Genomic DNA, 16014 nt, shown 5'->3' with positions numbered 1-16014 from the left:
TCTCCCCTTTTTGCCAGCTTTTTTGTTCTACTGAGTATAATTTTTCATAATATAATCTAAATGTTTCAGCAATATCTTTTGTTGTGTGCAGGACCTCTCCTTTTTCGTTTTTAATTTTATCTATATAATTCCTTGATTTCTTTTTTTGTACCATCCGAGCCAGATGTTTGCTTGTTTTATTTCCCCACCTATATCTCTCCCTTGCCACCAAGTTAAATTCCCTTCTTGTTTCCCGATCAATAAGTTCTTTAAGTTCGTTCCGCTTATTAACTAGGTCCAGATAAATATCTCGTTGTTTACCATTTTTCTTATGTATTAGTTCCAGATTGAAGATCTCATCTACTAATTTTTCCTTCTTACTATTCATTTCTTTTTTCCTCCTTGCCCCTTCGGATATTAACACCCCTCTAATCACCGCCTTATGGGCATCCCATAATGTTGCTGCCGAAATTTCATCTGTCTTGTTTATCTTAAAATATTCCTCTAATTCTTTTTTAACCCTCATTAAACTTTTCTCTTCTATTAGTAGTTTCTCATTTAGTCTCCAATTTGGATAGGTCCTTTGATTGCCTATGATATTTATGGATATACTGATTGGAGCATGATCGGAAATCGTCATGGTCTCTATTTTTGTCTCGACCACCGCATCTAACATTCTATGCTCAATAAAAATGTGATCGATCCGGGAGTAACTCTCATGTACGTGAGAATAAAATGTATAATCTCGTTTGCTTGGGTTAAAGATCCTCCATGTGTCTACTAATTGGCTTCTATGTAGACTACCTTTTACCTTTCTTAATTGCCTTTCTTGAGTCTCTAATGTTTGGTGTGTTTTATCGGCCTTTGTGTCCATACAGAAATTTAAATCTCCTCCCAGTATTATCTTTCCCCTCCTGAAATCTTTTAATTTCCCCAGGATTCCCTGGAGGTATTTCATCGGGGAGGTATTCGGTGCATATATGTTTACAAGAGTATATTCCTCCTCCTCTAGTTTTCCCCTAAGAAAGAGGAATCTACCTTCTGGGTCTGTCAATCGGTCTGTTAACACAAACCTAATCCCCTTAGCTATCCCGATTGCTACCCCTCTGGCCCTTTTAGAAATGGTGTCACCATAGAACCATATGGGGAAGTCAGGGGAATATAGCTTTATGTTTGATCCTAATGTAAGATGGGTTTCTTGTAGGAGGACAACATCTGCCCTATACCTCTTTAGTTCCTTTAGTACCTTATGTCTCTTTGATGGACTATTGAGGCCTTTTACGTTATAAGATAGGCATTTAATTACCGGCATCTTGGTTGTTGGTTACAGTTTCTTCCGATTGTTTTGGTGAGATAGGATATCTTCCCCCCTCCCTCCCTTCCCTTCCCCTCCCTCCCCTCCCTCTCCCCCCCTCCCCCCATCCCCTCCCCCCTACTCCCTCCCCCCTCCCTCCTCTCTCCCCTTTCGGCCATTTATTGGCCACTGAACCATCTTCCATGTCTGGTCCAGTTTTCTCTAGGTGGGGTCCTAGGGTAGCCTCCCCTCCGCTCCAATTCTGGAGCGGGGGAGAGGGGGGACGGGTGGGTCCCCGACCACCGGGTTTCACCCCAGGAAAAAGAACCGAGAACAAATAAGGTAAGGGGAGGAAAAAGAAAAAGACAATAAACAAATAAACAAATAACCGAGAACCAAGTTCTCTATAACTAAATCATTGTGGGTTCACTAATCTTTCTCCCTCTCCTTCCCCCTCTCCTCTATTCCCACCCTGGTAAATCAGGGATCTGGATATCCAATTTTTTACAGAATTCTTCTAGGTCCTCCGGGAATCTAAGTATCGTTGATCTTCCGTCTTTTGTGCCGATCAGACATGCTGGATGTCCCCAAGTATATTTTATGTTTAGATCTATCATCTGTTTTAACAGTGGTTTCAGTGCTCGTCGTCTTGCTAGAGTCTCAGCCGATAGATCCGAGAATATCTGTAACTCAATCCCCTCGAGGACTATCGGGGGTTGACCCCTCAGTTTCTTCCACACTTTTTCTTTGTCCTCATATAGTCGGAACCTGACTATGACATTTCTTGTACGCTCTGCGTTGGCTCTTTGTGGGTTCCCCACCCTATGGACCCTTTCGATCCTGATGGGATCTTCGATTGGTTTTTCCAGGAGGGGGTTGAAAATCTTCCTCATTATTTTCCTGAGGTCTTCTCCCCTTTCCTCTGGGATTGACCTTATCCTCAGATTTTGTCTACGGTTTCTGTTCTCTTGATCTTCTATTTTGTAGAGGATAAGTCTCTGCTGTCTTTGTGTCTGATCTATTTGGTCTTTTATTCCTTTAACTTCTTGTTCTACCGTCTCTGTTCGTTCTTCTATTGTAGCTATTCTAGTCATAAAGTGTCCAAGGTCTGTGCGTAAGTTCTGAATTTCCCCTTTGATTTCCTCCTTGATTCGGAGATTCTAAAGGATCCACCTCCATCAAACTCAAACACAATAAGTAGGAATCATCATCTTCTTTCACTTTTATACCCTACTGTATTTATTGTAATATTTTTATGTAGTATTTCAGATGTTTCAAACATTAACAAAAGTTCAGAATGAAACTAATGAATATAAATACATTTTGTAGTTTTGTTATAATTTATTTTGTATTCGTTGAAATAAATTTTTCTTGTGATTTGGAAATTCAGATACATCTGAATCTCTGAAAAAAACAAAAATATTATATGAAATTCGGATTCTGAACAAAACGACTCTCACATGTCTTCTGCCCATAGTTTAATTTAAATTTCTATGGTCAGTTTAAAGTGGAGGTTCACCCTAAAAACATTTTTTTTACATTAGAGCCAGCATAGTAAGGACATTTCATTTCGGCAGGTTTTTTTTCTCTGTACTTACCTTTATATACTGATTTTGTCCAAGGCTTCCGCGTTCTGATGACTCCGGGACTGGGCATTCCTATCCCAGCCTCAGGGTTCCGATGACTGCGGGACTGGGCGTTCCTATCCTTCTGTTCGATGATTGACGGCTTGTGAAACAGATGACCTGTCGCACAACGCACGTCACCAGATTTCCGGAAATAGCCGAGCTGCGAGTCGGCACTATACGGCGCCTGCACCCGCCGTGTAGAGCTGACTGCGCAGGCGCCGTATAGTGCCGACTCGCAGCTCGGCTATTTCCCGACATCTGGTGATGCGCGTTGTCCGACAGGTCACCTGTTTCACAAGCCGTCAATCATCGAACGGAAGGATAGGAACGCCCAGTCCCCCAGTCATCGGAACCCGGAAGCCCTGGACAACATCAGGATATAAAGGTATGTACAGAGAAAAAAAAATGACCTGCCGAATTGTAATGTCCTTAGTAGGCTGGCTCTGCTAGATGTAATTGTAAATATTTTTTTTGGGTGAACCCCCGCTTTAAGTACACTTTTTTTAGTTCATTTCTGTAATTGTTACATTTAACTGCCTGCCGACCGCCGCACACTGATGTACGTCGGCACAATGGCACGGCTGGGCAAATGGGCGTACCCGTACATCCCTCCATTTAAACCGACTAGCGGACACACGCACTTGCGGGAGCGTGCCTGCGGGTCCTGCGAACTCGATGTCCGCCGATGGCCTGCAATCATGGCGAGGAGAGGCAGAACGGGGAACTGCCTGTGTAAACAAGGCATTTCCCTGTTTTGCCTAGTGACATGACAGGGATCTTCTGTTCCCTGCCATGGAAAAAAAATTTAACCCCTTGATCGCCCCCTAGTGTTAGCCTCTTCCCTGCCAGTGACATTTATACAGTAATCAGTGGCTATTTTTTATCTTTGTTCGCTGTATAAATGTCAATGGTCCCAAAATAGTGTCAAAATTGTCCAATCTGCCCATCGCAGTTCCAATAAAAATCGCAGATCACCGCCATTAGTAGTAAAAAATAATAATAAAAATCTATCCCTATTTTGTAGACGCTATAACTTTTGCGCAAACCAATCAATATACACTTAGGCATATTTCTGGTAAAAAAAAATGCAATATCTGCCTAAACTGGGGAAGAAATGATTTTTTCTTATATATTTTTTGGGGATATTTATTATAACAAAAAAGAAAAAATATTGCTTTTTTCCCCATATTTATCTGTCTTTTTTTGTTTAATAGTGCAAAAAATAAAAACCGCAGAGGTGATCAAATACCACCAAACAAAAGCTCTATTTGTGGGAAAAAAACACAGTGGCGACAATTGATGCAATAGCACAGTGGCGACAATTGATGGCACAGTGGCTACATTTGATGGCTGTAACAGGCGCTCCTCGCGCCCGTTCTATCTTGTAATGCGACATCATCGCGTGGCGCCCTGTGCGTTCCACTGTGGAACGCGGAAGTGCGCCGCAGTATATGGCGCTTCTTTTCAAATTACTGCAATGCACTACAGCTGTCTGGTACCTGTCTCCTGCCTATAAAGGGGGTTTACCTGATACACAGACAGCGTTCTATTATTGTCAGCCGTAGCTCGGCCACGCTACTGATATTGGTACTATCGCTCCCCATGCTGCAACACCGCTCCAGCCTGCAACTACTGTTGTAACATCTACTGCAACAGAGAGCCATTGCTGGGGACAACCTTGAGGCCTTCTTTGCTGAGCACCTTACACCACGGAATCCCTGTTTACTACACTGAAACCTGCAAACGGTTGTGTCACTTATAGTGCCATAGGAAAATCTGCTGCTTGTGTTCCATCTAATACTATTATTCTTACGCCTTGTGGATATCAACATACTATTTGGGATATATTCTTGTGCTAAGGACTGTTTTCTAAAGGAATACCTTAAAGGGCCATCTACCTTTAAATTACCTGAGCTATATTGCCTCTCATACGCAACTATTAGTTATCACTACAACTCCTATTAACTACGAGCTTGACATAAGTAAAAATCGCTCAAAGGCCTTGTCCTAAATTATTGAACATGTTCGCTCTAACTTTTCTATGCTATGGGTTGATGGTATTTCATACCAACTCCCTTAGTGGCCTAATACATCCCTATATGTTCAACGTGATATGATGTAGAGAACCCCCAAACTCCTGTTTGTGTGGAGTGACGCCTGGGGTCCCGTACTGATAATCACTTGCATATAGAGGTGTATTGGAATATTGATCTAAGCTCTGGTCGCATGTTGTAATGCGTCCATCCTAAGTAGCTCAACGCCTTTCTTTGTGTGAGAGAGAGATGTAGAGATCCCCCAAACTCCTGTTTGTGTGGAGTGATGCCTGGGGCCCAATACTGAGTTCTCACATAGAGAAGCGCATTGAAATCCCTGCTAACTGCAGTTGTGGTTCACTCCGTTCACCAGTGCTGTTACAATGGCACAGTGGCTGCATTTGATGGGCACAGTGGCTTCCTTTGATGGGCACAGTGAGGCTGCAATTGTTTTTTGTTTTTTTTTCCGTTTGTTTGCGCCCCCCAAAAATTTTGAGCACCAGCCGCCACTGGTACCGATGTTACTTTTGTGACATCCGTGTCCTCAAATCCATCACGCTTATGTACAAAAGAACAGAAAATGCTACAGACCTTTTCTTTTATTTTTTAGATGTAAACAAATGCATGTCTGTTTACCTTCTGTTTAGATCTACCTGAAAAACTGATTGGAGAATCTGATCACACTGGCTGGTTGAATGGGGACTCTGTAGTTGTCCTTTAATAAATCCTCATACCCCCTTAGTGCAGCCCATCTGGTATAATACTAACTGATAGCCCCAACCAAGTGATCTTTCCTCTGAAATGGCCCAGCCAGCTCTTCTTCCTGCCCTGCTTCCTGAGGTTTAAATCACCATTATGAGTGCAGAATGTTAACTTTTCTCTTTCGACTAGGGTTGTCCCGATACCGATACCAGTATTGGTATCAGGACCGATACTGAGCATTTGCAGGAGTACTTGTACTCCCGCAAATGCCCCAGATGCCAGATCCGATACTAAAACCCCCCCACCCCGGCGCCGCCGCCCCCGCCGCAATGCCACTGCATATGTGGGGGACATGGCTGTATATATGGGGGACATGGCTGCATATATGGGGGACATGGCTGCATATGTGGGGGACATGGCTGCATATGTGGGGGACATGGCTGCAAATGTGGGGGACATGGCTGCATCTGTGGGGGACATGGCTGCATTCGTGGGGGACATGGCTGCATTTGGGGACACATTTAAAAAAAAGTATCGGTATTCGGTATCGGCGAGTACTTGAAAAAAAGTATCGGTACTCGGTCCTAAAAAAGTGGTATCGGGACAACCCTACTTTCGACAAAACAAGGCACGTAAAACTACTGATTTCTTTAAAGTCAATTTTCTTAACAAAGCATGTTGTAGGGAGTGTAGACACCACAAAACAGGAGGAAATGTCCAAGAAAGATAGCTAGAGCATCTCTCTGTGTACTATAAACACTGAGCCCAATATAATTATGCATGCACATGTGCACATAGCAGAGACTGATTGGCTCAGAAACCTGACCAATCCTATCCCATTCTCAAGTCTCAGAGTGGACAGGGTATTCAAAGGGTCTACTATCAAGACATGAAGGGATTTCTATTAGTTGCAATTATAATACTATTCATTTTGGGTCGATCTCAACCCAGCCCTGTGCATGTCTGCAGCAGCTCTTCTCCCCTCTCTCCTGTTTCCTAGGCTTAACTGAGAGCAGCAGGACCAGTTCGGGATCAAGCACATATGAGTGCCCCCATAGGAAGCAGCTTCCTATGGGGGCAATCAGCGGGGGGTAAAAGCCAGGAGAGCCCTGGAAGAGGAGAATCAGGGATACTCTGTGCAAAACCATTGCACAGAGCAGGTAAGTATGACATATTTGTTATTTTAATTTAAAAAAATAAAGCTTTACAATCAAAAAATAGTGGGTCAATATCTTTGCATGGAACTGTATGCACATATCAGCCTTACCATGGTCTGGGTTTTCCTTTTCTGATACAAGTGTGGTGTTCCCTACGTTCATGATGGAATGGGAAATGGCACAGCTCACCAATCTCTGTTAATACTGAGGGACACACAAAACGATGTAAATACACAAATTACTTTTTTTAATAGTAAGAGATTCACATCATAGAACAATTATACTTCACCTAATCCACCTAAGCCAGGTTTATGTTTTTCCCTCTCTCTGTGTTTCTGGAACAAAATAAATGTATAAAGAATTAGTTGGAATAAACCACATAACTCCATATAAAAAAAACTGATCAAAAACTGGCTCCCATAATGCTGTGCAAATATGTGATTTAAGCAGGATGGCCCAGATTCACAGACAGCGGCGCACATTTATGCCGCCGTAGCGTATCTCCTTTACGCTACGCCGACGCAGCGCAGAGAGGCAAGCATAGAATTCACAAAGCACTTCCTCCCAAAACTGCGCTGGGTTTCCTAGGCATAAGCCGGCATAGGTGGAACGAGGCGTGAGCCATGCAAATGAGGCATGACCCCATGCAAATGATTGGCCGATTGCCAGACAGATACGTATAACGAACAGCGTATGCTCACAATCACGTCGGAAGAACTGCCTAAGATACGCCGAATCACTGCCTACGGCGTGAACGTAACCTACGCCTAGTCATATTCACATCCATCGTAAACTACGTAAAATACGCAGGCTTGAGTTCCCTGGTGCAGACCTTTCCATGTCTGCTGCTGAGTTACACCTGCTTTATGGGGCTTAACTTTACGCCGGACGTACAACTTACGCGCACCAGTCGTAGCCTGCATCGGGCGCATGTACGATCGTGAATCGGCGTATCTCCCTCATTTGCATATTTGAATATAAAATCCATGGGAGCGCCACGTGCGTCCAGCGTAAATATGCGCCCACTCTACGCCGGCGTAGGCAAGTTACGTCGGTGGAATGAAGCCTGTTTTTAGGCGTATCTTAGTTTTGTGGGCCCGGCGCACAGATACGACGGCGCATATTTGCACTTACGCGGCGTATCTCGAGATACGTTGGCGCAAGTGCTTTGTGAATCCGGGCCAATGTTTTTTTATGTCAAAGTGGAATCACATGATTTCACCCTAATAGAGGTACTTTCGATGAAAGCAAGTATTGGCCTTGCTGTAAAAAAATGTAAATTATATGCCATGGTCAAAAGTTGGTCTTTGGGTATTGACGGTGCCTTTACACCGTAACTCTATAAAGGGAATTTTGATGAAAGCAAGAATTGGCCTTGCTGCAAAAAAAAAATTGATGCCCCTATCAAACAATTGTAGAAAAATTGGTCTTTATGTGTTGGTGGTGCCTTCACACTGCAACCCTATAGAGGTACTCTTGATGAAAGCAAGAATTGGCCATGGTCCTTGGGTGGCAATTGTGCAAATGAAACCTATACCACAAAATTACTTCAAGTTCAAATCAACACCCACAAAGCTAGGCAGTCTAGACAATCTTGCAGAGATTACAGATTCCAAAAACACTTAATCAGCTACATTGGCATCAGGGGCGTAATAGCTGCTGCTAATCCAGGACTGATTCATTTTGGCAAATGCCAGGCGGTCAACGGAGTCTGTGGACAGACACGCTCTTTTATTTGTCACAAAACCTCCAGGAGCACTGAATGTCCATTCGGAAAGCACACTGGATGCAGGGAAGCCCAGCAGCTCAATTGCATACTAGAAAAGTTCTGGCCAGTGGTCTATTCTCATGATTTAGTAGCCCAGTGGATCTCTACTGGAAAGCTTTCCATGTCTGTTATAGCCCCTACATAATCTTCCACTGATGCAGATGCCTCTGATGGAATGTTGAATTTGACAGCCCTGGGTACCAAGGACTAAAACATTTTTTTAATGCATCACTTAGGCGGGCCCCTTCTCCACAGCTCCCCTTCTTAAAAATAGAAGCCTCAAAACTACCTTTGCAGAGAGACTGTATCCTATCAGATTCTGAAAAGGGGTTACTTAAATGCCTCTTTAAGGTGTCCTCAAGATATTTCATCCTGTGCTTTCTCTGCGAGGGCAGGATGGGTTACGAGACTTTCCCCTTGTAATGGTGGTTAAGGAGGGTTGCCAACCAATAATGATCCTTCTTCTTGATGCCACAAATTCTCGGGTCCTTTCGCAGGCTTTGAAAATTACGGGAGCCCATGCACCACAAGGTTGCGGAGGCATGAGAAGCAGACTCCTCCGGTTCACTGAGAATTACAGTATCTGGAACTGCCTCCTCTTAGCCACATACTACTACCAAGGTATCTTGGTCTGACATATCTGTATCAGTATCTTCTCTGCTTCTATGCCTCAAAAACTGCCAGAATCCTCCTCCTCCTCTTGTGTGTTCTGTGGCATTCCAAGAATGGTGACTGCATAAAGCAGGCCTTGAGAGGAAAGTGGGCATGTCACAAATCCGGCGGTTTACAGGCAGGTGGAACTCCCGCTGAATTTCAGCCAAACGAACAATGGCTGTGTATGAACACCTGAAATGGTTACAGACTCGTCTGGCCTGCCTTAAAAGATCTTGCAACCCTGGGTACCTGTTTAAGAAATATTGCACCACCAAATTGAGGACATGTGCTAGGCATGGTACATGTGTCAACTTTCCCTGTCGAAGGGCAGACAGAAGGTTGGTGCCATTCGCGCACACCACCATTCCTGGTTCAAGCTTCCATGGCATTAACCACCTCTGGGACTGCCCCTGTAGAGCTGAAAGTATCTCTGCTCTGGTGTGGTTCCTGTCCCCTATGACATCTTTTAGCCTGACTTGTTAGCCCCTTGAACACTTAGGGGATACTGGTGGTTCATAGGACAATTCAGCAGAGGAGGGCATGGAGGAGGAGGAGGGGTTGGAGCGGACAGATCTTGCATCATCACCACCAGCTGTATGGAGACGTGGTGGCAAAACAAGCTCCAGCACTGAGCCCTGTCCTGCATCCTTCCTAGTTGCAAGTAGAGTTACAAAGTGTGCTGCGAACTAAATATGTCATCCCTGACCATGCTTACTGTATCAGTAGTAATGTGGACCTTGCTGCTGACTGCCTTTCCCAACAATGCCAAAACCAGAATACTGGAGCACAAGAATGTCAGGTAGCCTATCAAGGCGTGCAAAATGATCCACCTCAGGTACGACCCTGCTGCACATCATTCCCGGTACCCCCAACCAACACACACACGCCTCCCTCCTAGAAATACCCAGCTGCCTGCCACCCGGTCTACGTCAGCCCCCTGAAACCCATATGAGTGGCCAGATGAGGCGTGGCTGCACTCCATCTGAAAGAAAAGAACAAAACCCCCGGATAACACAAGACAACCATTTATACGCGCCCAACATGAAAACTACATAGAACAGATGCACCAAATGCTTACCACCCCCATCATCAGCTACTCAGTCAACAAATGCGGGCAAATGTAGGAATGGAGTCCCATCTACCAATCCACTTCACTGTGTACATAAACACTGCCACCAAACCGCAGCACACCAGTGTGTGCCCAAATGTTTGTACACACTTGCAGCAGGCTCTGCCACTCCTCTGAAAAGTGATCAATGCTCAGGTCACTTTTGCTCACGCTCAGCGGCTCCAACCAGAGCTGTCCGTTTTGTTTTTTCAACTTGCTGGACTGAGCAAAAAATAAATAAAATACTAGTGGTGTGTACAAGGCTTTACTATGTTGATAAAGGAATTGATAAAGGAATCAAGCAATTTTCTTGAGGTCAACTGTGCAGACAATTTGGAGCAATGTCTCTCTCTGTCAGTGGTGGCTGATGCTCAAAATGTTTTGGGGGGGGGGGGGTGCAAACTAAGAAATACTGAAAAAAAACACATCAATTGCAGCCTCACTCTGCCATTAAATGCAGCCACTGTGCCCATCAATTGCAGTCTTACTGTGCCCCATCAAATGCAGCCTCACTGTGCCCCATCAATTGCAGCCTCACTGTGCCCATCAATTGCAGCCTCACTGTGTCCATCAATTGCAGCCTCACTGTGCCCACCAATTGCAGCCACTGTGCCCATCAAATGCAGCCAATGTTACCCCCCGTCAGCATTTAACCAGAACCCCACCCCACCCGCCCGCTCGCTGTCTGACCGGCACTTAACCCATCTTGGTGGCGGGTCAGGCAGCGGGTGACGGCGGTGAGCTGCTAGACATCCAATAAGAGCACCTGTCCTTTCAGCCAATCAGGTGACAGATATCAGACCCACTCTTCCTGATTGGCAGAGAGGCGGTTCAGTGTTAGAAAAGCAAATATTCATTTGCTTTTCTAACACACCTGGGTGGGCTCTGAGCGCAATGCTCTGTGCTCTGAGTCCACCCTATTTTAAAGCCTATTAGAGCCGATGGTCAAGCTGCCTGAGGTGAGGTTGGGAGCAGTGAATGAATTAGAACATATGTGTGTCATGGGAGCATGAGCCAGCAGCAGAGGAGGAGATGACATCCTTAAATCCCAGCCAGGGTTCATGCTGGGACTTGTAGTCCTTTACTTTTGGGGATGTGACACCCCAAAAGTGAAGGACTAAAGGTTCCAGCATGAACCCCTTAGAGCTTAGGATGTGTCACACACCCCTGCCCCCCCAACTAGTGAAGGACTACAGGTCCCACTGTCCCAGCCTAAACCCCTCATAGCTGAAGATATGTTTCCCCCACCCCCCTCCGGCCCTTCAACTAGTGAAGGACTACAGGGCCAAGCATGAACCCGTGGGATCTAAGGGGACACTTAGATCTCAGGGGTTAATGCTAGGACTTGTAGTTCATCACTAGTTGCAGAGGGGGAGTCAAGTCCTCAGCTCTGAGGGATTCATACATATACACGTGATACTGCACAGGAGGGCTGCCCTGTAGCAATGAATCTGCTATAGGGTGGTCCAGGAGTGGTTAGAGTAAACCTTTTTTTAAAGGGAAAAAAAGGCTACCAAAGCTGAAATTGAAGCACAATAAAAAGCACTGAGGTGCACATTTTGTTTAGCATCTCCATAGGCCTCCTGGACATATAAGAAAACCTCAGCCCACTAGGCTTCACCTATAATTTGTGATGTTTAGCTGACACTGACACTTTAAGGCTGGATTCATACTTTTTCTGTGTTATGGTAGCCTGTTAATTTCAATAGGCTCCTTATGGCACACAATGGACGGTAGTGCTTTACTGTACACTAAAACCAGTGTGTGTTGGCAATGTGCCTTGGTTTACCATTAAGAATGAATGACATCACAGCACCCCAAACTGCACATGTTTGTGTGTTTCTGCAGCACAAAGGTGTGAACCCAGAGGAAATCCTTTGTGAATCTTTAGTGCTACTTGAGTAAAGAACACATTCATTAACTGCTTCTGAGTGCAGTGCAAATGTCAATCCCCTGGAAACATCTTTACAAATTTGTTTTATAATGTTCATTTTACTATTACAGACTCATCTTTATGGCTATATTTATCAGATCTGTGTCATCATTATTGTTATTACTGTGATTCTGGAATAACATGCAATTTTTTTTAACATTCTGTTACACTATAATAGATTTTATTTTATTATTGCACTGACTGCAGTTCTGATTTCCTAAATAAGAATCCTCTTACATTCTATTGTATTTCTGTTCACAATAAATAACATTGATTGGTTATGAATTTTGAACTGTATGTAAATGTAGAAGTATCTTTTTTTAAGTATAGTAGTTCTTTATATCCTGTATTTATTTATTTACAATACATCTTCTATTCAAACGTAATTTGCTGAGTACATAGAACAATTCAGATCAGTCCCTTCTGCAAACAATTGCAGACAAATACACATACATTAGGGCCAGTTTTGTCCACAGCCCAATTACCCTAATGGATATTTTATTTTTTTAAATTTAAGCTGGATTCTGAAAAACTTAGCAAGCTCATATCATTAACATCTAACAGATGTGCAGTTCTACATCTCCAGTCCACATCCCACAAAATATCTGATAATGTACTAATTGTCAGCAAAACTATATTTAACAAAAAAAAACAAAAAAAAAAAAAACTAGTTGGTTGGAAATATCCTTGTGGTTTATATGGATTTTAAGCATGTAGGGATTCATTCAAAGTTATTTATTAATGACGCAACTCAGTATCAGAAATTCTTCCAAGGCAAACTGGCATAGATTAGTCATTAATATTCAGAAAATTCAATATCACATATAGTAGTAGCACTGCATGAAAAACAAATACACACTTAGTACTAATGATAAAAGGGTACTTACTGGTTTAGCCTGAGCGATGACCAGAAGAACAAGCAAGAAGAGCAAAGAAAGAAGCTTCATGATGACCACACAACAAGTCGCTAAGCTCAAATGAGAGGCAAAGGTTAGGAAGTTTAAAGGACACCTGGATTACACAGTAGCAAAGGGGCATTCACCTGTTATCTCTCTCTGCACCACACAGCATGTACATGTGAGGGTGAAGGACACATTTTTAGTTCCTGCTTCCATTTGCAATCATGAATCACTCTGTTATTACAAATGACCTGATTACCTCAAAAGGGGGTTGCTGCTCATGGCAAAATCTTTTTTTTTTTAATGTTACAGTACAGGACACAGGCTTCCACTAAAGAAGACAGTGGGTTATACGGTACCACCTTCAGATGAGAGCACTTACAAACAAAGTTGTTAGGACAGCCCAACTAACCCCTCCCACTCCCAGCAATTCTCAGTTTCTTGCTTGTACCCTTAGTTGATGGATAGCCTCTCTGTGCTGAGAGTAGTTCTCTGGTTTATAATTCTGATTCTACCAGCAGATTGAGAAGACTTATAGGTAGATTCAGGTAGAGTGGATTAAACTTGCGGCGGCGTAGCTTAGCGTGTTTAGGCTACGCCGCCGTAAGTTAGCTAGGCAAGTACTTGAGTCTCAAAGTACTTGCCTGCTAAGTTACGGCGGCGTAACCTAAATCAGGCGGGCGTAAGGGCGCCTAATTCAAATGTGTCTAAGGGGGCGTGTTTTATGTTAATGGGGCTTGACCTTACGTTTTTGACAGGCTTTCTTACTCATCAGTATCTAGACGCAGGGAAATGGTCTCTTCTCTCCAAAGTGTTCCAGGACATCTGTCACCATTGGGGGGATGCCAAACAAAGATTTGTTGGCATCCCACTCCAACAATAACGTGAACAGGTTCACGGCCAGGGATCCAAAAGCATTTGAAGTGGACACACTGATGACCCTGTGGGACAAGTTCATGCTGAGGCCTTCCCGTAAATAAGGATTTTTCTTTGACTGCTTTGCAAGATTGAGATGGGAGGGCATTCCAGTGATCTTGGTGGCACCAAACTGGCCTGGAAGGACTTGGTATTCAGATGTTACCCATCTCCTGAAAGACACTCTGTGGGCACTTCCAGACCAACTGTACCTGCTGTCTCAACGACCAATCTACCATCCTGTTATCTCAAGGATCAGTTTACTGTTGTTGGCTTTAACGGTTTGGCTGTGGAAACCCAAGTCCTGAGAGATCAGAGTCTGTCTGACAGTTAATTCTACACTGCATAATGCTGTAAATCAACCTTTCAGAGGGACTATCATTGCACTTAGAAGGTTTACTTTGCATTATGCAAAAAGTTTCACCAACTCCTTTTTTTTAATATATATATATATACCGGTATATATATTCTAGACTTAGGCCCCATACACACGGGAGGATTTATCCGCGGATACGGTCCAGCGGACCGTTTCCACGGATAAATCCTCTCGAGGATTTCCGCGGATTTCTATGCGATGGAGTGTACTCACCATCGCATTGAAATCCGCGCCGAAATCCTCTGGCGATGACGTGTTGCGCCGTCGCCGCGATGATGACGCGGCGACGTGCGCGATGCTGTCATATAAGGAATTCCACGCATGCGTCGAATCATTACGACGCATGCGGGGGATCCCTTCGGACAGATGGATCCGGTGAGTCTATACAGACCAGCGGATCCATCCGTTGGGATGGATTCCAGCAGATGGATTTGTTTGGCATGTCAGCAAATATTCGATCTGCTGGAATCCATCCCAGGGGAGAAATATCCACGGAAACAGATCCGCTGGAGTGTACACACCATAGGATCTATCCGCTGAAACCCATTTGCTGGGATTTTTCAGCGGATGGATTCTATCGTGTGTATGGGGCCTAAGAGTGGGAAAGTATTTAAATCTCTGTCTGTTTTTTTTTGTTTGTTTTTTATGCAATGTGCATCTCCTATAGGGAAGATTTAAAACCTTTATTTTTTCAGACAGTCCTCTGTCCAGAGATTTACACTCAATTTTCTGATCATTGACATGTTATGAGAAATGTTTGACTTTTTCACCTCATTATTATCCACATAAATATCAAAAGGGTGGGGTGGAAAATGTGCTTACATCATGAGCTCAACAATGCAGTTATCATGTATTTCTGGGGGAGTTTTTCTACTAAGTAAGGACCGCAGCAAGTGCAAGGGACTGTTGCAGACCATGTTCATTCTGGTACAATCAGCACTTTCTAAAACTCTTGTAAATTGAGTTACAGTATGGGGTTTTTGCAACACAAAAGTATTTTATAGTGGACCTTTTGTTAAAATTCATGTTATTTTTTTAATAAAATGTAAAAAGGACATAGCATTTTTTTCTATTTTAAGTGCATGCGCACTAAGTAATGTGTAAGAGCCAATTCACACTAGGGCGACCGGTTAATGTGTATTTATTGCACACGCAAGTTTCTCTTTTAATGTGCATTGCATTAGGGCAACCTATTCATTTAAATGGACTGCCAAATGTAATGCAACAGATCTAAAATGTCATCTGTTGTATTTTTGGTACAGTGCACCTCAACACACTGAAGTGCGTTACCATGTGATTCAGTGCTGTGGAACAAAGGTGCATTTTCTGCCATTCCAAATATAGGACACTACAGAAAATCAGGTATTTTATTTTTACACTGTTATTGTATATACAGTATTGATCACTGTAGAAGCCATGGTTTCCCAACTAGGGTTCTTCCAAAGGTTGCTAGGAGTTCATTAAGCAATGAGCAATTTCTGACTCTCAGATAAGTTTCCACTGACACTAATGTGCTTTTTAACTATCTGCAAGAGGGGATTCTTCCCAATGTCCACTGCTGTAAGGAG

General features: G+C 43.6%; 1 protein-coding gene across 1 annotated transcript in view; it reads right to left on the bottom strand.

Annotated features, from left to right (window-relative positions):
* Positions 1–13273, bottom strand: part of F12 (coagulation factor XII) — an 83364-nt gene extending 70091 nt beyond the window's left edge. Inside the window, exons 1-3 of the mRNA XM_040344449.1 lie at positions 13144–13273; positions 7083–7128; positions 6904–6997 (exon numbers count right to left, since the gene is read on the bottom strand). Coding sequence (XP_040200383.1) covers positions 6904–6997; positions 7083–7128; positions 13144–13203 — 200 coding nt within the window. The 5' untranslated portion in view covers positions 13204–13273. The remainder of the gene's footprint in view (positions 1–6903; positions 6998–7082; positions 7129–13143) is intronic.
* Positions 13274–16014: the final 2741 nt, after the last annotated feature.

Source organism: Rana temporaria, chromosome 3 (assembly GCF_905171775.1).
Source record: "Rana temporaria chromosome 3, aRanTem1.1, whole genome shotgun sequence".
NCBI lineage: Eukaryota > Metazoa > Chordata > Amphibia > Anura > Ranidae > Rana > Rana temporaria.
This window is presented reverse-complemented; position numbering and strand designations above follow the sequence as displayed.